This window comes from Alternaria rosae, assembly GCF_020736505.1.
Source record: "Alternaria rosae strain MPI-PUGE-AT-0040 chromosome Unknown BKA58scaffold_19, whole genome shotgun sequence".
NCBI lineage: Eukaryota > Fungi > Ascomycota > Dothideomycetes > Pleosporales > Pleosporaceae > Alternaria > Alternaria rosae.
In genome coordinates this window covers 11,870-34,497 of record NW_025763588.1, presented here as the reverse complement: position 1 = coordinate 34,497, position 22,628 = coordinate 11,870, and the positions used below count along the sequence as shown (strand labels likewise).

General features: G+C 46.1%; 7 protein-coding genes across 7 annotated transcripts; 6 read left to right on the top strand and 1 right to left on the bottom strand.

Annotated features, from left to right (window-relative positions):
* Positions 1 to 20: 20 nt before the first annotated feature.
* On the bottom strand, positions 21 to 443 carry BKA58DRAFT_445215 (uncharacterized protein; the record flags this gene model as incomplete). The annotated part of the gene is made up of 1 exon (XM_046174124.1): positions 21 to 443. A coding segment is annotated over one exon (423 nt), but the record flags the coding sequence as incomplete, so codon positions are not given.
* A 1,431-nt stretch (positions 444 to 1,874) lies between these two features.
* Positions 1,875 to 3,523, top strand: BKA58DRAFT_433004 (uncharacterized protein; the record flags this gene model as incomplete). The annotated part of the gene is made up of 3 exons (XM_046173154.1): positions 1,875 to 1,979; positions 2,050 to 2,976; positions 3,026 to 3,523. The coding sequence occupies 3 exons, from the start codon at positions 1,875 to 1,877 to the stop codon at positions 3,197 to 3,199; spliced, it is 1,206 nt and encodes a 401-aa protein (XP_046019789.1). The 3' UTR covers positions 3,200 to 3,523.
* On the top strand, positions 3,513 to 6,162 carry BKA58DRAFT_74351 (kinase-like domain-containing protein). The gene is made up of 4 exons (XM_046175839.1): positions 3,513 to 4,284; positions 4,335 to 4,759; positions 4,809 to 5,688; positions 5,740 to 6,162. Exons 1-4 carry the CDS (start codon positions 3,723 to 3,725, stop codon positions 5,838 to 5,840), a joined length of 1,968 nt encoding a protein of 655 aa, XP_046019788.1. The 5' UTR covers positions 3,513 to 3,722; the 3' UTR covers positions 5,841 to 6,162.
* A 101-nt stretch (positions 6,163 to 6,263) lies between these two features.
* On the top strand, positions 6,264 to 10,047 carry BKA58DRAFT_74342 (uncharacterized protein). The gene is made up of 5 exons (XM_046175838.1): positions 6,264 to 8,456; positions 8,510 to 8,582; positions 8,631 to 8,758; positions 8,807 to 9,420; positions 9,473 to 10,047. The coding sequence occupies exons 1-5, from the start codon at positions 6,285 to 6,287 to the stop codon at positions 9,858 to 9,860; spliced, it is 3,375 nt and encodes a 1,124-aa protein (XP_046019787.1). The 5' UTR covers positions 6,264 to 6,284; the 3' UTR covers positions 9,861 to 10,047.
* Positions 10,048 to 10,637: 590 nt separating this feature from the next.
* Positions 10,638 to 11,357, top strand: BKA58DRAFT_326918 (uncharacterized protein; the record flags this gene model as incomplete). The annotated part of the gene is made up of 2 exons (XM_046168088.1): positions 10,638 to 11,074; positions 11,195 to 11,357. The coding sequence occupies 2 exons, from the start codon at positions 10,638 to 10,640 to the stop codon at positions 11,355 to 11,357; spliced, it is 600 nt and encodes a 199-aa protein (XP_046019786.1).
* Positions 11,358 to 12,237: 880 nt separating this feature from the next.
* Positions 12,238 to 12,639, top strand: BKA58DRAFT_297582 (uncharacterized protein; the record flags this gene model as incomplete). The annotated part of the gene is made up of 1 exon (XM_046166895.1): positions 12,238 to 12,639. A coding segment is annotated over one exon (402 nt), but the record flags the coding sequence as incomplete, so codon positions are not given.
* A 672-nt stretch (positions 12,640 to 13,311) lies between these two features.
* Positions 13,312 to 14,424, top strand: BKA58DRAFT_395461 (aflatoxin biosynthesis ketoreductase nor-1). The gene has a single exon (XM_046171299.1). The coding sequence runs from the start codon at positions 13,402 to 13,404 to the stop codon at positions 14,200 to 14,202; it is 801 nt and encodes a 266-aa protein (XP_046019784.1). The 5' UTR covers positions 13,312 to 13,401; the 3' UTR covers positions 14,203 to 14,424.
* Positions 14,425 to 22,628: the final 8,204 nt, after the last annotated feature.

The window sequence follows — 22,628 nt, the reverse complement described above, 5'->3', positions numbered from 1 at the left end:
ATGAGCTTCAGAGAGGCCACCTCCTCAGCGGCCTGCTGGATAGCTTGGCCGAGCTTGGGATCCAGCCCAAACTTCATGTTGACCGTCGCAGCCGCGCCCTTGAGGATGCCGAAGGCGCGCACAATGGGCGGCGGCATGCGGTCCTGGGGCTGGTTGATCTTGAAGTTCTCGAGCGAGCGCTCCGTCTGGGCGCCCCAGTACTTGTCCGAAGGGACCTGGATCTCGCCAAAGGCATCGCTTTCGGTGCGCGTGTTGGCCATGGTGCTGGTGACGCTGAATTGGCGGCGCTGGAAGAGGCTCTGCGTCTTCAGCGGGGTATGGCGAGTGGTGGAGAGGGGACGCGTGCTGCGGGCACAGCAGAAGGAGGGGCTGGCCTTCGCATGTGCGAGTGATCGTAATGCTCCGGCCTCGGCGGCGCGGAGCTTCGTTGCGCTTCGGAACATGGTAGCAGCAGCTGCTGGCGGGGGGCAGGATGGGGGGAGAGGGTGGAGAAGACGCCGAATTGGCTAATGGTGTGCGCAGCGAAGACTAGAGCGCAAGTCGCAAGTCGCAAGACAGAAGATGGACAATTGCTGCAACGCAAAATGCTGCCGTTCCGAGCTCTGACCTCATGCTCGCGGGAATTGCCTCCGGTCTCTCCCGCGGCATAACTCGTCATCACATGACTGGTCAGGTGCCAAGCCCCAGGTGGATGAAGGCTCCAAGAACGCAAACTTGAACATGGAAGAATGTGGTCGGCATGAATTTTCTGCTTACTTGTCACCGCCAGCTCCGAGTACCGCCGCTCAGCACCATGTTCTCCTGCCGCTCGCCTTCCGTACTGCCGGCGCCAAAGTCGCAGCATTCCAAGGTTAGCCCGCGATGACTTCCGCATGCAACGTCAAGCGTTCCGTCGCCTCGTCTGCGCTGATGGGGGCGTCTCTCTCATGTCCCACAGCCCCGGCCAGCCACTGTTCCCAACTTTTCTCAACATCACACCGCGCAGGACGCTTGTAAGGCCGCGTCTATGCCATCTGCTGGAGATTCTGGCTCACCTTCTGCACATATATGCTTTGGCCGCTCCGGTCGGGCTAGTGGAATCTCTGCATAGCACCGATAAAAAGCTTCGGCATTATCGGGCACACCCTGTTGAGTGAAACACACCTCGTACCGAGAGCCTGTCCCTACCCAAACTCCTGCCTGCATCGCGCCCGCTGAGTACGGCTGAGGGTCCGATTTATTGGGTGATGATGATGGCTCCTGCATTCGATTACTGACGATCTAGAGCTATGAGGGCAAACGACCAAGTACGTCTGGGAAGCTAGGTCGCAGCGTGACGCCTTGGAACCATGTGCCCTGCGCTTTTCCGTCTTCCGACGACTGGTCATATTAGATTAACGTAGCGAGTCAAGTCAGAGTGCACCTGATCTGTCTCCACCATCCTTTCGATCCATGCTGGGCGCTCGCCTTCGAGCGTGCCAACGTAACATGGAGCTAATAACCCCTCATCTTCACCTACGGCCCAGTTTCCCAGCCTCAACAAACACTCCTGTTTGTATCTGCTGTCTGCTGTCTTTTGCAGCCTGCTATTGTGTGTCCAAGCCCACTCCACCTTTGCATTATTCCGTCCGCGAAGCACGGCTTCAGCTGGGCCGCACGTACTTGCTTAGCCGCAGATAAGGCTCCCATGACGCTGATCGAGCCTTCTACTACGAACCCCTCTACCCAACGACTGCCTCAATCAAGGCCGAGTTATTCTGACAGCTGTTCGCAATCTGTACACGATAGCGTCAACATCCGCGTCCCTCCAGACCTTTGCTCGCCACCGATCGACACAGCTTACGAAACGATACAGCCTGTGAAAAAAGGTGCAAGACATCTGCAGAACTGCTCGTATGGCTGAGTCTGAGTACGGCGCGGCTCTCTGGGTTCACGATAGGATAGGCGCTCGAAACTCAGATGCTGAGCTGACTGCCCCGCTTCTCGCTGCGCATTACACCGTTCCAACAACAACTTCCAACGCTGTATCGAAATCCATACATACCCAATAGCAGCTCTTCCATGTCTCAGGCTCAGGATGCACCGAATGTGTCTACTAGCAGCCACCCACAATTATGTCCAGCTTTGCCACCCATTGGAATGCGTCACCACTACTATGCTCCTCATGCACACTCGTACCAGTTCACAAACCCTCAAAGACCATCGCAAACCTGGAGCGGGCCTCCGCACCTACATCCTGACCAGGCATTCTATGACCCTAGCGTCATTTCCCAGGGTGACCAGCTACGCCATCACCCAGGAGCACCGAGGCACGACTTTCCGCTACTAGGGTCACCACATGCAGCGCCTCCTTCAAATCCCCGACATCGACATGATTACAGACGACACGATCACAGAATGAGTGCCGGAGCGGTGACAGGTAGTATACCTACTGACATTACACGCTTCCCTGAAGCACGGGATTCAGTAGCACCCCCGGAAGCCCGGTTTCAGCATCCGCGACTACCTCTTCAAGAAGCAATCCACCCAGGTGAGCCAATGTATTCTGGATTGCCTGCACGTCAGTGGACGTCACACGAGGTGCCGAACCGCCGCTCAGACCGTAGCGTATCCCCGCGCACGTCGAATCGCCGCAACTTTGACCGATACTCGGTTGACCTCTCCCATTCGAGCACGTCGTCTGACGCAGAAGAAGCGGCTGCCCGTGCACCGCCACTGAATCGTATGAGGCATCGATCTAGAGAGGTGCGGCCGCGTATCGCGGGCCGCTACCCGCCTCAATTCGATCCTAATATCGCTACTGCTCGCCAAATCGATCAATTGAAAAACAGCCTCCAACGGCATCTACCAAGTGCGCTTCCAGAGAAAGCGTCCAAGGCTTGTGACATATGCCAGAAGGACTATGCCGCTACACATGTGTCACCTACAGAAGAGGAAGAAATCGCCATTGAACTCTCGTGCGGACACACCTTCGGAGAGTTCTGCATAGGTCAATGGGTAAGTGGTAGTCCCTTGGAGATAGCAGATGCCTGCTCACATGACCTAGTTTGAGACGTGCAGAACACACAAGAACAAAGTCACCTGCCCCATGTGTCGGAAGCAGCTCATCGAAACACCACGATTTATGCCGAGCATGATGCAGGGGCAAGCGTTTCTTGATCTACTCGCTCGCCAGAATATGCACGTCACTGATCTCTACAGCCACTTTCCGCAGGCGTGAGCGATGCGAGGGATTCGACTCAGGATGTGATTTTCGAAGCTATGATATCATTGTTTTACACAGATGGCCTTGGCAGGGCGATCGAGGCGTTGCAGATGGGTAGGGTGTTTTGGTGAGTGTTGCACAACAAGTGCGTAATTAGGGTGAAGAGGAATCAGACTGGACATGTACATAGCATGGTAGGGAGGGGCATATAAACATCAGCATCTTTGTGGATAGCACTTTTGCATGTGCAGCCCTTGCGTCGATCTGGGCTCCACTTCCCGGGATGCCTGGAATTCATCGTTGCCCGGAGCCCACCTAGCCCCAAACATGCACCCCGCCATCAACACAACCTTGACCCTCTTCGCCCTGCACCCGTCAGACTGCAACGTCGTGTGAGATACTGGACTGCATAACCACTGTCGCCGATTGCTTGCGCCCCCACTGCCGACTCTTTGCTTCTTCGTGCCTGCTCGCGCCCCACTGCTCTTAGCTGCTGCCATCCACCGCTCCTTCTCCGTCGCCTAGTTGCCATCGCGCCATGGAGGACAGCAACAGAGACAGCTTCCAACTGCCCGCCCCTCCCCCTCCACTCCAGACCCGCGACAACGCAATGGATCGCCCAGGCACCCCGACGGGCGAGGCTTTCATGAGCCCGCAGCAGACGCCCCAGGGCAGCCCAAGCAAACACCACCAACCGCCCGGCGCGTTCGATCTGCCGCACGTCTTCGAAAATGCCATGCGGCTGCTGCCCACCATGGGCTCGCCCTCCAAGACGAAGCCCGGATCGCCCACATCACCCAACAAACTGCAGATCGGCAGCAATGGCGCTGACTACAGCACCATGGATAGTCCCAGTCTCGCACCGGGCAGCCCCACACGCAAGTCAAATCAGGAGAACACCCCCCCGAGTGGCCGCCCGGGCCTGCAGAAGGAGTCGAGCTACCTCACACACGCAGCGCAGTCGCGCCAGGAGCCCTACAGGACGCGCGAGGACGGCCAATCGACACGCTACATCAATGGCCCCCAGCGTCTTTCCCCAGAAGAACTCGAGAAGGCGCGAAAGCCAGCCGTGAAGCGCCTGGCAAACGTGACCCAGCTGTGTAAGCTGCCTGCCTTGCACCACGGCTATCCAGTGCTAATGGCTATCTAGACTTCCTCGACTACTACTACGACCTCCTCACCTACGTACACAGCCGCCAGAGCCGTCTCTCCCAGTTCAAGGCTCAGAACCCTCCCCCTCCAGACACACCCGAAGAAGAGTACAACGATGCCCTCACACAATACCTCGGCCGTGAGCGTGCCAACCTCCGCAAGCGACGCACTCGGTTAAGGCAGGGTGACTTCCAGATTCTCACACAGGTCGGCCAGGGTGGCTATGGACAGGTCTATTTGGCCCAGAAGAAGGATTCGCGTGAAGTGTGCGCTCTAAAGGTCATGAGCAAGAAGCTGCTGTTCAAGCTGGACGAGGTTCGCCACGTCTTGACAGAGCGCGATATCCTTACCACTGCTAAGAGCGAGTGGCTGGTCCGCTTGCTCTACGCCTTTCAAGACGACAAGAGCATCTACCTTGCGATGGTGAGCCGCATCAACAGCCGGCATTGAACAGTGTACTGACATTTGCTAGGAATACGTCCCTGGAGGCGACTTCCGAACCCTTCTCAACAACACTGGTGTCCTGCACAACCGGCATGCGCGTTTTTACATCGCCGAAATGTTCTCGTGTATCGACTCGCTACATCAGTTGGGTTACATCCATCGCGACCTAAAGCCCGAAAACTTCCTGATCGACAGTACTGGCCATGTGAAGTTGACCGACTTTGGTCTTGCAGCTGGTATCCTTGCACCCTCCAAGATTGAGTCTATGCGCATCAAGCTCGAATCCGTCAGCGATGTCATTTCGCCATTCGGCCGACCCATCGAAGAGCGATCAGCAGCCCAGCGACGAGAGAACTACCGCTCTCTTCGCGAGCGAGATGTCAACTACGCAAAGAGTATCGTCGGCAGCCCCGATTACATGGCACCTGAAGTGTTGAAGGGCGACGAGTACGACTACACAGTTGACTACTGGAGTTTGGGATGCATGTTGTTTGAGGCTCTGGCCGGCTATCCACCATTCGCCGGTGCCACAGTAGACGAGACCTGGCAGAACTTGAAGCAGTGGAAGAAGGTGCTCCGGAAGCCCGTCTATGAAGACCCATCCTACTTCCTCTCGAAGCGCACATGGGACCTCATCATCCGTCTCGTGGCTTCCAAGTCTACCCGCTTCCGTAATATCTCCGAGATCCATGCCCATCAGTACTTCGCAGAAGTTGACTGGGCGAGGCTGAGGGAGCAGAAGGCACCCTTTGTACCCGAACTGGACAGTGAGACGGATGCCGGATACTTTGACGACTTCGGTAGCGAAGCCGACATGGCAAAATACAAGGAAGTACACGAGAAGCAGGCTGCCTTGGAGGCCATGCAGGACCGCAACGTCCAGATGGGCAAGGGCCTATTCGTTGGATGTAAGTCTTCATCCTCAGTTTTGTCCATGTCAATCGCTAATGATTCTGTAGTCACATTCCGCCACAAGAAGACAGCCGATGAGAACGGCAAACCATCGAGTCCAAGGAAACCACTTCCCATGGTTGAGGAGAACTTCGGCACGATCTTCTGAAAATATCTGTTTCGCTCTGTTTGCCGAAGCACTGGTTGCGTTGGCGCTTTCTCTCCTGTGTACATCTACTTCTTGTCATTATCGCAGTGCCTAAGAGCTGTGAAGTTGAGACGAGTTACGAGATGCGTGCATGAGTAGTCGCTTGCCAGGTCGCACGTCATAGTATGATTATCAGATTTGGCGTTTAGTTGGGACAGCATAGTTTATTGGGCGGGCGAGTGCGTTGCATGCATTCGAGAAGTCGTGTATCAGTAGATGAGTATACAAGTATGAAGGCAGTGATTACTGAGAACGTGGAATGCAACCTGTATACTCAATGACCACACGAAATCACCTGACCGCGGGATCCCAGGCGACGCGCTAGGTGCTAGTTCCCGCCCTTTCGTCCCCTCAATCGCAAAGCCCACTCCACCCTTACGTCAACCTACATACGACATCACCACGATGCCCGGTCTAGTTCAGCGAGGACGAAAGCGCCCGTCGCGCGCTATCAGCGAGGGCGTCGACGAGCCTTCCGATGCCTCATCCTCGCCTTCCACAAACGGCAAACGCGCCCGCCATGGCCGAGACGCGCCTTCCAGTTCCGCGCAAACGAACGGCGACCCGAACGGCTCGACCGCATACGCTGAAGGTGACTTCAAGGCAGGTTCCCTCGTCAGGGTCAAGCTTGTCAATTTCGTCACATACACGGCTGCCGAGTTTCATCTGGGGCCAAGCCTGAACATGGTCATCGGTCCCAACGGCACTGGAAAGAGTACCTTGGTCTGCGCAATCTGTCTGGGCTTAGGATGGGGCAGCGAACACTTGGGACGAGCCAAAGAGGTGGGGCAATTCGTCAAACACGGTGCTGCCGAAGCCACCATCGAGATCGAGCTTGCAACGGGTCCCGGCAACGGCCCCAATCGCATTGTCAGGCGTGTCATACGCAAGCGCGACAACAAGTCCGTCTTCTTCCTTGATGGCTCACATGCGACGAAGGATGCTGTAAAAGCAATGGCCAGGCGATATTCCATTCAGATCGACAACCTCTGCCAGTTCTTACCGCAAGACCGTGTGGTGGAGTTCGCGAGGATGAGCGACGTCGATAGATTACGAGAGACCCAACGCGCTGCAGCGCCTCCGCATATGGTAGCATGGCATGATCAGCTCAAGGAACTGCGTACAAAGGAACGCGCTTTGGAGACGAAGCAGAAGAACGAACAGAGCCATCTAGTCATGCTGGAGAAAGCACAAACCACAACAAAAGATGACGTGGACCGCTACCATCAACGAGAAGGCCTTGTGCGGAAGTCGAAGTGTTTGAAGTCGGTCAAGCCTATCATTGAGACAAAAATTCTCAAGACTGAGATTACTGCAGTAAAGGCAGAGATTCGAGACGCCAGACTGGAACTCGATCAGATCAACATCGACATAGAACCAGCGCGAAGGGCTCAAGCAGAAGTCGAAACATATCAGAACGATATTGAGCAAATCGTAAACCTTCGCAAGAACCGCGTCGACATGATCAAGGCACAGGCCGAAAAGCTCGTAACAAAGATTGACACCAGCAGAGCGAAAGCGGCGGAAGCCGACAATCAAATCAAAGCCGAATTGAGTCTAAAGAGAAAGCGCGCAGATGACATGGTTCGTCTCAACCGCGATATCACTAGGCTGGAAGCACAACGAAAGGACCGGCCCGCGCAACTCGACGCCGAATCTTACGAGCAGCGCAAGTCAGATCTTCGCGATCAGATCTCTACTAAGACGAGCCTTATCTCCGACAAGAGAAGTAGCATGAAAGAGCTAGCTACCCGCGCAGGCAGCATTTCGGCGCGAAGCGCACAGCTGAACGCTAACCGGGAACGACTGAACACACAGAGCGGAAAGCAAGCGAGCCTTTTGATGAAACTATCCCCCCAAACAGCTGCTGCATGGGACTGGATCCGACAGAACAAAGCATCTTTGCAGTTAAAAGGTAGAATCTACGGCCCGCCGATACTGGAATGTTCTGTCATAGAAGCCAGGTATGCCCAGGCCGTTGAGAACCAAATGCGAAGAGGCGATATCATTGCCATCACCTTTACCCACGACGAGGATCAGAAGCTGCTGCAGAATCGTCTTATCACCAAGAAAGCCAACGGCGGACAAGGACTCAATGATATTTATCTCCGAACATCACCAAAGCCGCTTTCTTCTTATAAATCCCCCGTTGACAAGACAGGCCTGGCCCAATTAGGGTTCGAAGGGTACATTTTGGACTACCTCAATGGACCCGACCAGGTACTAGCGATGCTTTGCGATAGTTGTAAAGTGCACCAGATTGCATATGCTGCAACACCAATATCCAATGCGCTGCATGACGTTGTGGAGAAGCAAAGCCCGATTCGTAGCTGGGTCAGTGGTTCGGATACCTATCGCGTTATCTCACGCTACAACCAGTCTTCTACATCTGTTACGCCACTGAGATCGGCGCAATGGTTTGTAGATCAACCAGGCAATACGGAGGAGTTGCGAGACATCATCGAGGAGCAAAAAGGGCTGGTGCGAGAGAAAGAAGAGCTAATCGAAAATCACAACCTCCTCAAAACCGATGTCAGCAAACTTGAGGAGGAGAATGAAGATCTCAAACAACAGAAAGTACATACTACTGCCACTGGATGCGAAGGCGCAAAGCACTGACAATCTGGCAGGATGCTGTACAGGCCGAGCAGGAAGGCCTCAAAAAGGCTTTGGCCGAATGGGAAGCTCTCCCCGACAAAATTGGTGGGTGTCTTAGCTATGCGAGAAGCACTACTTGCTAATCATGTGTAGCATCAAAACAAACCGACCTGCACAACAAAACACAGGAGAACGCAGAGACCACGGCCCGCATCAAATCTATCAAAACCGACGCTCGTGCTACGTCACTGCATGTAGCGAACTTGACAATTGAATATGGTGTAAGTTACAAACATTCCTTTTCCGGAGTAGTGCTGACGATCTCACAGAAAGTTGTGACCCAAATGAGGGCATTCCACGAGTCACTTGTCGAGGCCGAGATTCGGCTCATCGAAGTTAAGTCGGAACTCAGGAGTCTCATAAAAGAGAATCGCACGATCCTGGACAAACAGAAAGCACAAGAATCCAAGATCACCGAACGCGCGAATCACGAGCGAGGTCTTCGGGCCAGGTACAGAGAATTGCAAGAGGCTACACAGAGAGACATTTACAGTCTCAGCGAGGAAGAAAGGCAGATCGTCATGGAATACAAAGAGCTTCCCACACTCGAAGCCTTGGAGCTAGAGGTTCAGTCGGTCAACGCCCGGCTGGACATGATGGCCGAAGGTAATCCTGGGGCGATCAGGGCCTACCAGAGGCGTGAGGAAGACATCAAGACAACGCGTGAGAACCTGGAAAAGTACGCTGCCAGTCTCGAAGAGATCAAAGATGACATTACAGAGATCCGCGAGAAGTGGGAGCCCGAACTCGACATTCTCATTCGAAGGATCAGCGGGGCTTTCGCGCACAACTTCGAGCAAATTGGATGCGCTGGTGAAGTCGAGGTGAACAAAGACGAAGACGACTTTGACAACTGGTCCGTCCAGATCTCAGTCCGCTTTCGGTAAGCTCAAATTATGATGCTCATACGCAAACCTAGCTAATGATCCCAACAGAGAGAACGAACCGCTCAGCGTATTGAACTCTCACCGCCAGTCTGGTGGCGAGCGCGCCGTGTCAACAATCTTCTACCTCATGGCGCTACAGGATCTCGCCCAGTCACCATTCCGCGTCGTCGACGAAATCAACCAGGGTATGGATCCCCGCAACGAACGCATGGTACATGAGCGCATGGTGGACATTGCATGCCAAGAGAACACAAGCCAATACTTCCTCGTCACCCCCAAACTTCTGCCTGGTCTCAAGTACCACGAGAAGATGAAAGTGCACGTTATCAACTCCGGAGAGCACATTCCGGTGGCACAGGGTGTTCAGGGTGAGTGGAATCTCTCGAGTATGGCGGAGATGGCACTGCGGGTGAGGAGGAGCGTTGCAGTTCTCTGATCAATGGAAGCGTTTGGCACAGACTATTACGATACTTGCGCAGGAGGCATGAACGAAAGTACGGATACTACGGTAGCCTAGTGGCGTTTTGGTTTGATATGTTTCACGGAGGAGGGGTTTGGTAACGGCGCACGAACGGACATGCAGGTACGACGGACAGCAGTCAGCGACATTGAGTGCACATCGAATGCTCTCAACCTTTCTTATCAGCACTATCTCATAGAGCGCGCAGGATATATATTGAGGTACCCGTATCCGTGCATGAGCATGCAACCGTTTCCCTGGACACACCCTGTTCGTGCGACCGCTGGTGCGACCGCTGACGCCACTAAGCGGCGCTGTGTGCGACACCAATAATTCAGGAATGCTTGTACTAGTTTATATAGCCGACTCTACTCGGTCCCGATGCATTATACGAGCCTTTGAGCTGAAAGGATGATGATGTTCTCGTAAGAGACTTGGTATGCTGGCGCTGCTTACATGCATTATAGGCTGGGATGGGGCTATGGTTCGATGCACTGCGTACCAGGGTCACGTCATGGCGCAGGATTATATGGGTCATATTACATTGTGACGAGCAAACATGGGGGCGTAGGACCAACAGAAGAATGTGTGCTGTTGATTGAAATATATATCAGCCGTGGGTAAAGGGTTGCGATGCTAGACATCTAAGTTCTATCGCTCTCGACATCGCTCAACTCAGCCTGGATCAACCTCCCACGATAGAAGCCAAAGCACTGATACCGAACGTCTTAATCACCGGCCAGAACTTACATCATGATAATCCCATCGCCCCTCATAACTTTCCTCCCCCTTCTCATCTCCCTCACTATCGCACTCCCCTCTCCCCTCCGCTATTCTCTTTCCGCCCGCGAACCCTCTCTCGCCGCAGAAGAAACATGGCACATCCCCCGCCTAAACATGCACATGATGAGCACCAGCACCGGCATCCCCGGCAGCGGGCCTTGGCCCGAAAGCTCAAAGTTCGATTCTACGATCGACTTTGATGTGGTGGTGCCTGAGGAGGCTCCCCTAGGAACATCGAAATGGAATTGCAAGGGTACGATGAAGAACGGTACTATTATTGAGGACGTGGTGGGCTGTGTGAATGATCAGGGTGGAGTAGGTGATGTGTCGTTTGGAATGACGGGATATGCGGCGCTTGGTGAACGGAGGCCGGAGTTGAGCTTTTGGCTGTGGGTTCATCGCGTCGGGTATGTTTCGTTCTACTTCCTCATCGTCCTGCATCTGATGGGGTACGAAACCATCACGTATTTTGACTGTGTTAACACTTTCATTTCGGCATACAGGGAAGGCAGCGATGGTCGCGCCAGCATACTTGACGGCGCAACGGCGATTACGGCGAACGACCCACAGGAATCGAGTAGCTACCTCACGTGTCTTCTTGGCAGACCGTTCGATGGACTGAGGTGCGAGATTGGGAGTTACCTGAGTGTGAGAAAGGAGCTTGTTATTGAGGGGTCGGAGGTGCGTTGAAAAGATGGTGGGTAGATAGGAGGCCGATTATCGAGGCGACGCTGTGGAAAGTGATGTTTGGTATTTGTTCAGACGAATTGTAATGTTGTTGCGTTGGGAGGGAGCAAACTGTTGTTCTGAGTCTATGTCACACAACATGTATGTTGTGCGTCCAGTGGCGGGAGGGACGTGTTTCAGCATCTCATCATATCATATTTACGATCATGACTTTGACAGGCTGATTCTGCCAAGATAGACGTCAGCTGTGGTTGCTGTCATTAATGTTGCAATTTTCAACCAAGATGATGAATTTCCCGCATCAGATCAGGGCTCTTATCGCGACTACTGATATAGATGAAAAGCACTGGGTGTGATTGAGGCTGCGAAAACGACATGTTGACGTTGGAGACGTTGCTTCGTTGAGGTGGTACTGCAGGTACACTACCGCAGATAGACACGACGAGACTGTTGTGATTGTTTTGCTCGAGCGCAAACTCGCCGCTTTCCCCTCTTCTTGTCAACGACCTCTTTGTTCAGCCTCAACGCGCGTTGTTCTTGTTAGTCACACTGCACTTTGAAGTTCCCATTGCTGAGTGCGATTACAAAAACGAGGCTTATATGTGCCTCGTCAGTCGGCGACACGGCTTTTTCTGGAAATGAGGAGACTGGTTGTGCGGTAAGTGTTGTTTTTGATGCTGTTGTCACCTAGGTATACGCGACTAATGGACTGTATTAGACCTGCTCTTCTGAAGCTCGGGCGACAACGACTGGCATTGCGCAGGCGCGACACTCAGTCAGTACATCACGATCTTCAGGGGCTGGAACCGTCTCGGATAATTGTATCTCACTCAGTCAAGTGTTGCACCGAGATGACTCGACCATGCCGCCTGGTCACTCAGCGGAAACACCTCGCGTCTCCTCTCAGCTCAGCACTCCAGTCAAGGCGGGCATCATTACTGCCTCCATCGTCATCTTTCTAGTCATGCTCCTGCTGGTACTCGAGCATACCTATCTCCGCCGCAAAAGCTACGAGCGCGCACTCAAACGAGCGATCGTCGAGGTGGAACGTGGAACTGAGCTAAAGAGAATGACGGAGAGTGAAAGCAAAGAGATCCTAGTGTTGGAGAGTGGAGTTGAGAATATCGTGGATAATGAAGGGCAGGACAGTATGAGTGAAAGCTGGGACGGAGAGGGTCCATGGGATGCAGGTACAGTCGATGAAGATGACGCTGGAGACTTGAGTGAGTGGGGAAGAAGGCGAAGACGCGAGATTGGGCGGAATGGAATGAGTCTTCCGCGAAGAGGACGATGGTGTTGGGGCCATGGCAACGGCACGGTGGCTGGCATTGGGAGGACCTTGTCTCCGATTAGTCTCCGATATTTACAGTGTCCAGCTTTCGAGTATGTCTTGCTTGTCAAGGTTTGGTATGCTTTGGAGTATTCCAGGGCGAATTTGTGCCCTGAGATCTTTTTCCCTGGTTTGTTTGAGATGAATGCTAGAAAGCAGTGTTACTCAGCGCCAATTCCGATAAGCTAGGATTGCGCGTATATCTCATACAAGGGCAATATTGAAGACTCGGGAGCTTGCAATACCTTGGAGATTTACGAATTTTCGTTGATCTGCTATTATCAGCCTGCAGGGCAGCTCTTTAGCTGCTTCTTTGTATACGGCGTATAACAGGTATGTTGGTCTAGGACTTACATTTAGCTCCATTGCGTGCAAGATAGGTATACTGTCGAATCGCTGGCATCTGTGCGTCACTCATGATTTTGATCACGAAGGCAGTCGCCTACGTATCTGACTACTCACAGTGGGCGATGCCGATCGTGTTGGCTGACCCTGGTTCGGCATTCTTGGGATGTGGTAGTCGCGCCAAATGAGGCAGGTAAAGTGTCGAAGTCAGCATACCGCGCTTATCTTTAGGTCGAAGCGTCGTGGGGCGGCCTTCCAAGGCTTTCTCCAGGCAACAGAATCCTAGTATATAAGGCATGCCGCATCGCCGCTCCCGATATTCCTCCTTTTTCTGTACCTGCCAAACACTTTTGCATCACACCAATATCACCAATGTCGGCCGCCACAGACAACACAGTATATGTCGTCACCGGAGCAAATCGAGGTCTTGGTCTTGGCCTTGTGCAATCGCTTCTTGCGCGTCCTCAACACACGGTGGTCGCCACAGTCCGTAGCGAGCAAGCCAAACATGTCTTGGAAGACGAGATCAAGAGCATCTGGACAGGGACTGGCAGCAAGCTGGAGATCATACAGTACGACTTCTCCACGGCTATCGACCCCAAGCAGGTGGAAAGTAGTTTCGCCGAATTGGATATTCAGCATATTGACGTTCTGGTCCTCAACGCTGGAGGCGCACAGCCAATGGTCCCACCAAGCGAGACCACAGCCGAAGACTTGCGCGCAGCTTTCGAGACCAACACCATCGCGCCTCTGCTCGTCTTCCAGGGCCTGAAACCATATCTACTGCAAGCCAAATCCACACCTAAACTTATCTGGGTCACCTCTTCAGTCGGAAGCATAGCCGACATGGACCCGTTTGGCGGCGGTGCCTATGGTCCTAGCCGAGCGGCACAGAACTGGCTAGCGCGCTCCATCCATCTCGAATTCAACGGCACAGAGGGGAACACGCGTCTGATTGCCATTCCCCTGCATCCTGGATGGGTCCAGACGCGAGCGGGCCAGTATGTCGTGGACCAGTGGCAGTTGGCGCTCAAAGCCATCGACTACGACATTGAGCAACCGCCGACAACGCTGGAAGAGAGCGTCTGTGGTATGATCAAAGTCATTGACAATGCGACGGCGGAGCATTCCGGTCAATTCCTCACATATGAAGGCAAGACTCTGCCGTGGTAAGTCAGGGATACTAGAAGGACTCGTACATTTGCGTATATATCCCGCTTAGATAGTATATATATCTATTGTTTGAGTACCAAAAGCCCTAAGAGCAGATACAAAGCTTATTTACATTCAGGAAATAATGAACGTTAATGTAGGTGCATAGCAAGTAACGCAGACAAGCGAGTAACGCACTTTTGCTAAGACCTAACTAAACTTTAAGTATATTATAATAATGCCTTAACTTAATAGTATAGAAAAGATTTTAAATAAAGTAGATATTTAGCTTGTAATATAGGCTATCTAATAAGAGGTAATACTAATAACCTAATAAGCTATAACTATCTATAACGTTTCTAAAGTAATACTATAAAGATAATACACTAAAATACTCTATTAAGATAATAGTATACTTAACTTAATAGCTCTTTAAAAATTAGAAGAAGTAGTAATTATATAATATTATTATAAGTAATATAAAGAATTCTCTTCTTAACATAGAGTAAAGAGGTTAAAGACTAACTATAGCTAAGTTAGAACGTAATAATAATTATAGAGCTTAGAGTTATATAATTAGATTTAGTATTCTACTAAGACTAGGTCTCTAAAAGACTAGTAAAGCTAAAGAAGCTATAGTTTTTCTAAACCTCTCTCTTAAATAGAAAGCTAGAGAGAATAGAACTTAAGATAATAAGTATAAGAATATATTAGATTTTATTATTATACTTATTATAGTTAACTTAAATAGTTTATCTCTTACATAGATTATTAACTAGTTATTCTATTATTTATAAAACTAGATTATCTCTCTTAGGCCTAAGAGACGAGACCTATAGTGTACTTTTTTTTAGAATTACGCGATAACGCGTTACTATGTTAGACCTAATAGTAAACTCGAAAATCTCTAACATTATTAACTAGCAGCACTAATACTAGTCTTATGCGATTAAGCAACACTAAAAGAAAATCTAGTAAGTCTACTCGTACTAGTATTACACAGAGTTAGGCTATACTTCTCTAGGCTTAGTCTATACTAAGGCGAGGTAGACTAAAGCGGTAGTCTGTAAGGTTTGTCTAGTAATTCTGTAGAAAAGAGTTATTGTAGAATAACTACAAGTAAAGACAATCTAATTCTATAAATAATAGAATAACTAGTTAACAATCTATGTAAGAGATAAACTATTTAAGTTAACTATAATAAGTATAATAATAAAATCTAATATATTCTTATACTTATAACTTTAGGTTCTATTCTCTCTAGTCTTCTATCTAAGAGAGAGATTTAGAAGAACTATAGCTTCTTTAGCTCTACTAGCCTTCTAGAGGCCTAGTCTTAGTAGAATACTAATCTTAATTATATAACTTTAAGCTCTACAATTATTATTAAATTCTAACTTAGTTATAGTTAGCCTTTAACCTCTTTACTCTATATTAAAGAGAGAATTCTTTATATTATCTATAATGTTATCCTCTCTTTTAGACGTATTATTCTAATACTCTAGATTATTATTTTACTATACTAATTATTAAGGTGTAGACTATATATAAGGTCTACGCGCTCTAAACTATTATAGCTACCTCTTTTTACCTCTAGCGTCTCTAACTATACCTAAAGTTTAACTCTTAACTTACTATATCTATTTACAAAACTTAACTTGATAGTGTTAGGTCTAGACTAATTATATTTAGTAGTAAGAGAATAGAATAATATTTTATTATAAGCGCTATAAGAAGAAGAACCTTTATTACTTTATAGACACTACGTCTAGGAAGTATACTAGCTATATTTCTATAAAAGCTAAGTATAGTTAATTTATAACTAAGAAAGAGTAAAAAAAGTTAAAGCTAAAAAATATAAAAGTTTTTAGCGCTTCTCTATATAGAAGCTAAAGTTACGTAGCTTTATCTAGAAATTATAGAGGACTAAGGCCTTAGAGCGTTTATACACTAATTAGAATTACGTAATTCTAAGCCTTTAAGACTATATAGAAGAGTAAGCTAAAGAAAACTCTATCTCTAGTGTAGACTTTCTAATAACTAAACTATTACTACCTAGACTATTAACTAACTTAGGCTAGTTATAGACTAACGCTTTTTTTAACTTTTCTTTTAATTACTTTCTTTCTCTTAAGAACTTAGTTCTTACTTCTCTATATATTTCTAGTAGTACTTAAGTACTAGTAACTTATAGTTTATTAAGCTCTTCTTTAGTTTCTAAGAATTCTAGTCTTCTAGCTATTCTTAATACTTAACTAAGTATTTCTACTAACAACTAATTTTTTATAAGTCTTTAATTTCTTTAATCTTATACTTATTATCTTTAAGCTCTATATCTATTACTAGCTTAGTATTTAGAGGTGCTAGTTCTAGAAGTTTTTTATAGAAGATAGAGTAGATATATATACTTAGTAGTAGATAGAGTTTATAATTTACTATGCCTATTTTCTCTAGAATTTTAAATAGTTCTACTTAGAGGTTATCTAGTTTCTTACTTAGTTACTTAGTTTTTAGGTTTTATTATAATAGAAAATCTTTATTTCTCTTTTTAAAAGTTAGTCTCTTAATTCTTTATTTATTTGCTACTTTAGACGTTGTAAGTTTCTTATAAGTAATATTCTTACTTAACGTAGGTGATAAGCGAGTGGCCGGGACAAGCGAGTGGCCGGCTTTTGCCAAGACCCCACCAAAACTCCACCTCCCTCGCGATGCCTCAACGTAACAACGTATTATCAGACCAGAAAGAATCTCAAATACAGCTTGCACTTCAAGCTCTCAAATTAGACGCGACACTTACTATATATCGCGCTGCGAAAGCCTACAAGGTGCCAGAAAGAACGCTTAGACAACAACGCGCTAGAACGCCCTATCAACGCAATAGCATACCCAACTCAATAGTTCTTCGAGGATCAGAAGAGGTAGCAATTGTACAGCATATTCTAAAGCTATTAGAGTAAGGATACCCGCCTCAGCTCGCTAACGTTAAAGAGATAGCTAATAATTTGCTATAGGTCCGCAACCAGAACCTAGTTAGCAAGAGATAGGCTGCAAACTTTGTAAAGCGCCGCCCAGAGCTTAAAGTCAAGTTTAATCAAAAGTACAACTATATTCAAGCTCTCTGCGAGGATCCTAAGGTTATAGGAGACTAGTTCCGCCTAGTATAGAATACTAAAGCTAAGTATAGCATCTAGGACAAAGACACCTACAACTTCGATAAGACAGGCTTCATAATAGGCGTAATATCAACTAGAGCGGTGGTTACAGCAGCAGAGCGTCGAGGACAGCCAAAGACAGTACAGCAGGGCAATCAGGAGTAGGTTACAGCTATTCAGGGCATCAACGCAATAGGGTAGGCAATTCCACTCTTTATCGTCTTTGCTAGCAAGCACCACCTCTCAGCCTAGTACAAGAAAGAAGACCTACCGCAGGATTAGGTTATTAGAGTCTCTAAGAACAGCTAGACAACAAATAAGCTTAGTATTAAGTAGCTAGAGCACTTTAACAAGCATACAAAAGGGAGGGTTGTTAGCAGCCATCGCCTACTAGTTATCAACGGCCACGAGAGCCACAACTTAATCAATTTCCACCAGCTCTGCGAGGAGAAGAAGATAATCACCCTCTACATGCCTACGCACTCTTCGCACCTACTGCAGCCGCTTAACGTTAGGTGTTTTACGTCGCTAAAGAAGGCGTATAGGTGCCAAGCTAAGAAGCTAATGCGCAACAAGATCACTCGCATCACTAAAACAGAATTCTTGCCGTGCTTTATTGCCGCTCATAACACCTTAATTACAACGAGCAATATCCTAAGAGGCTTCCAAGGCGCTAGCTTAGTTCCATTTAATCCAGAGGCTGTAATATTAACGCTCAGCATCCGCCTGCGTACTCCACCAGTACCTACTATTAAAGACAGTCCCTAGCAGTCACAAACCCCAAGTAATACCCTAGAATTTAGGTCGCAATTAAGGCTTATTCGCGAGAGAATTCAGCGGCATGTAGACAGCTCGCCAACCTTAATAGTTAAGGCTGTTGAAAAGCTTGCAAAGGGGGCGGAGATAATAGCGCACTCTCTAGTGTTAATAACTAAGCGCAACGCTAAACTTAAAGCAGCTAACAAAGCGGCTACGCGACGTAAATCGCATAAAAGAAAGCGTGTGCAGAAGGAGAGGACCCTTACAATTAGTAAAGGACTTTAACTAACAACTCTAAAGGAGTTTAGGGCGCGCAGTAATAGGAAGAAGGTTAAGAAGAGAGCGCGTGTTAAAGTAGGCGAACCGTCTTAAAGACGCTGTAGACACTGCGGCGAGGCTAGACACAACTCGCGTACATATTAGTAAGATATAGTAGAAGTTTCTAATTAATTTAGTCTGTTGCGATTTCTAATTACAGGTTTGTACAGTCCTGCACTGTCGTGTATAGTCGTAGTTTTAGTAGGGTCTTGGCAAAAGCCGGCCACTCGCTTGTCCCAGCCACTCGCTTATCACCTACGTTAGTTCTTTATATAGTTTCTATATAAGACAGGCTTAATATATACGCCTACTATAATGCTTTCTATATTCTTTAGATCTTAATAAGTAGTTAGCTTATATCTATAGTTTATATAGCGCAGTAAGTACTTTATAGTTACTAATCTTGTACTATTATAGGCTAATTATACTATTAGTAAGAGTTTAACCTAGTTATCTTAAAGCTTATTAGCGTACATTCTTAAGTATTATTCTAGTGTCTAGTTTATTTAGTCTATCTAGCTATCTATCTTAAGGTAGAAGCTAGTTAATAGCTTCTTCTGTATACCTAATTTTACTAGAAATGTTATCTAGTACTTAAACTATAAATAGTTTATCTCTATCTATTATAAATTATTCTAATATACTATAACGTAGATGATAAGCGAGTGAAACCTTTAAGCGAGTAGAACCTTTTTACTAAGACCTAACTAAAAGTATAACTACACATAACTATATAGCACTATTTAGAATAGCAATTAATATTTATAGTAGACTAAATTAATTAGAAACTTCTACTATATCTTACTTATATGTGCGTAAGTTATGTTTCTGCTTGCTGCAGCGTTTATAGTGTCTTTAAGACAACTCGCCTACTTTAATATATACTTTTTACTTAATCTTCTTTCTATCGCTGCGCGCTCTAAACTTATTTAGAGTTATTAGTTAAAGTTCTTTACTTATTATAAGAGTTCTTTTTTTCTATATACACTTTCTTTTATATAATTTATATTGCGTAGCTACTTTATTAGCTACTTTAAGCTTAGCGTTGCGCTTAGTTATTATTACTAGAGAGTGCGCTATTATCTCTACTCTCTTTATAAGCTTTTTTAATAGCCTTAACTATTAAGATTAGTAAGCTGTCTATATACCTCTAAAACCTCTTAAGAACTAGCTTTGTTTAAGACTCTAATTCCAGCGTATTACTTAGAGTCTGTAACTACTAGAGACTATTCTTAATAGTAGATAATAGTAGAGTATATAGGCAGATGTTAAGTGTTAATACTATAGCCTCTAGATTAAATAGAACTAAGCTAGCGCTTTAGAAGCCTTCTAGAATATTACTCTTTGTAATTAAGGCGTTATAAGTAGTAATAAAGTAGAGTAAGAACTCTATTTTAGTAATGTAAGTAATCTTATTATATATTAGCTTCTTAGCTTAGTATCTGTACATCTTCTTTAGTAACGTAAAACACCTAACGTTAAGTAGCTATAGTAGGTGCGAAGAGTGCGTAGGTATGTAGAGAGTAATTATCTTCTTCTTCTCGCAGAGCTAGTAGAAATTAATTAAGTTATAGCTCTTATAGCTATTAATAACTAGTAGGTAATAGCTACTAATAACTCTCTCTTTTATATACTTATTAAAGTGCTCTAGCTACTTAATACTAAGCTTATTTATTGTCTAGCTATTCTTAGAGACTCTAATAACTTAATTCTATAGTAGGTCTTCTTTCTTATACTAGGCTAAGAGGTAGTGCTTATTAGCAAAGATAATAAAGAGTAGAATTACCTACTCTATTGCGTTAATACTCTAAATAGCTATAACCTACTTCTAATTACTTTGCTATACTATCTTTAGCTGTTTTTAACGCTCTGCTACTATAACTACAACTCTAGTTAATATTACGCCTATTATAAAGCCTATCTTATTAAAGTTATAGGTATCTTTATTTTAGATTGCTATACTTAGCTTTAGTATTCTATACTAGGTAGAACTAGTTTTTTTATAACCTTAGGATCCTCGTAGAGAGCTTAAATATAGTTGTACTTTTAATTAAACTTAACTTTAAGCTCTAGGCAGCGCTTAATAAAGTTTACAGCCTATCTCTTACTAACTAGGTTCTAGTTGCGGACCTAGAGTAAATTATTAGCTATCTTCTTAATGTTAGTAAGCTAAGGTAGGTATTCTTGCTCTACTAGCTTTAGAATATATTAGATAATTGCTACCTCTTCTAAGCCTTAAAGAGCTATTAATTTAGGTATTATATTGCGTTATTAAGGCGTTTTAGTGAGTTGTCTTTGTAGTGTACTCTTAGCAACGTTATAGGTAGCTATAGCGTGTTATAGCTTAAGTGTTGCGTCTTATTAGATAGCCTGTAAGGTAAGCTATATATCTCTTTTGTCTAAAGTCTTTTTTACGTTGCTTAGTTAAGGCATTATAGTGTGCTTAAAGTTTAGTTAGGTCTTAGTAAAAAGGTGTTATACAGGGTTAGGCTATACTTCTCTAGGCTTAGTCTATACTAAGGCGAGGTAGACTAAAGCGGTAGTCTATAAGGTTTGTCTAGTAATTCTATAGAAAAGAGTTATTATAGAATAACTACAGGTAAAGACAATCTAATTTTATAAACAATAGAATAACTAGTTAACAATCTATGTAAGAGATAAACTATTTAAGTTAACTATAATAAGTGTAATAATAAAATCTAATATATTTTTATACCTATTACCTTAGGTCCTATCCTCTTGCCTAGCCTACAATATCTCTAATGTTATTAGTATTTAAAGAGGGCCTAACATCTTAAGAAGACGTATCTTAGCGAGATGCTAGTTACGTAATTATAGCCCTGCAATAATTATTACTTTCTAGTGCTAACGCTAGTTAGTTCTTAACTACAACACCTGTATTAAGAGGTAAATTCTTTCTTGTTATCTATAACATTATCCCCCCTCTTAGGCGTATTGTCCTAATACCCTAGATTATTGTTTTCCTATGCTGCGCGTTAAGGCGTCGGCCGCATATAAGGTTAGTAGGCCTTAGGTTATTATAGCCGCCTCTTTCTACTTCTAGCGTCTCTAACTATACCTAAAGTCTAGAAGTCCTGTAGCCCCTGAAATTAGTCTTTAACTAAGCAGAGGCGAGCCCGCGCTGTGCGCGTAGAGCAAGAGAGTTTAGAGATAGATTTTTAGTGTAAGCGCTGTAAAGAGAAGAACCTTTGTTGCTTTGTAGAAACGACCACTAGTTGTTACGCCAGTTGCATCTTAGTTAGTGCTAAGTGTAGTTTGTTCGTTTTAGAGGATAAGTAGGAGAAAGTGCAGGTAGAACGCGAGGAGAAGGAGTTGGCTGTAGCCTATCTAGAGGCCTAACTGTTGCAGCAAAAGCTGGAACTTCTAGAAGTGCGAAAACGGGAGCGATTGTACGCTTATCGCGACCTCGCGATTCTAGAGGTTTAGGATTGTGCGAAAGAGTAAGCTAAGGGGAACTCTGCCCCTAGTACAGACTTTCTAACAACTAAACTATCGCTACCTAGACTATTAACCAACTTAGGCTAGTTATAGGCTAATGCTTTTTTTAACTCTTCTTTTAATTACTTTCTTTCTCTTAAGAACCTAGTTCTCGCTTCTCTAGGTGTTTCTAGTGGTACTTAAGTACTAGTAACTTATAGTTTGTTAAGCTTTTCTTTAGTTCCTAAGTGTTCTGGCCTTCTAGCTATTCTTGCCACTTAACTAAGTATTTCTACTAACAACTGATTTTCTGCAGGTCTCTAATTTCTTTAACCTTGTACTTGTTGTCTTTAAGCTCTATATCTATTGCTAGCTTAGCCTCTAGAGGTGCTAGTTCTAGGAGTTTCTTGTAAAAGACAGAGTGGATACGCATACCTAGTAGTAGTTAGAGTTTGTAATTTACTGTGCCTATTTCCTCTAGGATTTTAAATAGTCCTACTTAGAGGTTATTTAGTTTCTTGCTTAGTTGCTTAGTTTTTAGGTTCTGTTGTAATAGGAAAACTTTATCTCTCTTCTTAAAGGTTAGTCCCTTAATTCTTTGTTTATTTGCTGCTTTAGACGTTGTAAGGTTTCTGTAAGCAATGTTCTTGCTTAGTTCTTTATGTAGTTCTTGTATAAGGCGGGCTTTATTATCTACGCCTACTGCGATGCTTTCTATATCCTTTAGATCTTAATAAGTAGTTAGCTTATATCTATAGTTTATATAGTGTAGCGAGTACT

Excerpts from the sequence above, each read along its gene's own strand:
- BKA58DRAFT_74351 (XM_046175839.1), top strand. The coding sequence starts at position 3,723 with ATGGAGGACAGCAACAGAGACAGCTTCCAACTGCCCGCCCCTCCCCCT. Across the intron at positions 4,285-4,334 it reads GGCAAACGTGACCCAGCTGT|ACTTCCTCGACTACTACTAC; the intron begins GTAAGCTGCCTG and ends ATGGCTATCTAG. Across the intron at positions 5,689-5,739 it reads CAAGGGCCTATTCGTTGGAT|TCACATTCCGCCACAAGAAG; the intron begins GTAAGTCTTCAT and ends ATGATTCTGTAG.
- BKA58DRAFT_74342 (XM_046175838.1), top strand. The coding sequence starts at position 6,285 with ATGCCCGGTCTAGTTCAGCGAGGACGAAAGCGCCCGTCGCGCGCTATC. Across the intron at positions 8,583-8,630 it reads AGCTCTCCCCGACAAAATTG|CATCAAAACAAACCGACCTG; the intron begins GTGGGTGTCTTA and ends AATCATGTGTAG. Across the intron at positions 8,759-8,806 it reads ACTTGACAATTGAATATGGT|AAAGTTGTGACCCAAATGAG; the intron begins GTAAGTTACAAA and ends ACGATCTCACAG.
- BKA58DRAFT_395461 (XM_046171299.1), top strand. The coding sequence starts at position 13,402 with ATGTCGGCCGCCACAGACAACACAGTATATGTCGTCACCGGAGCAAAT.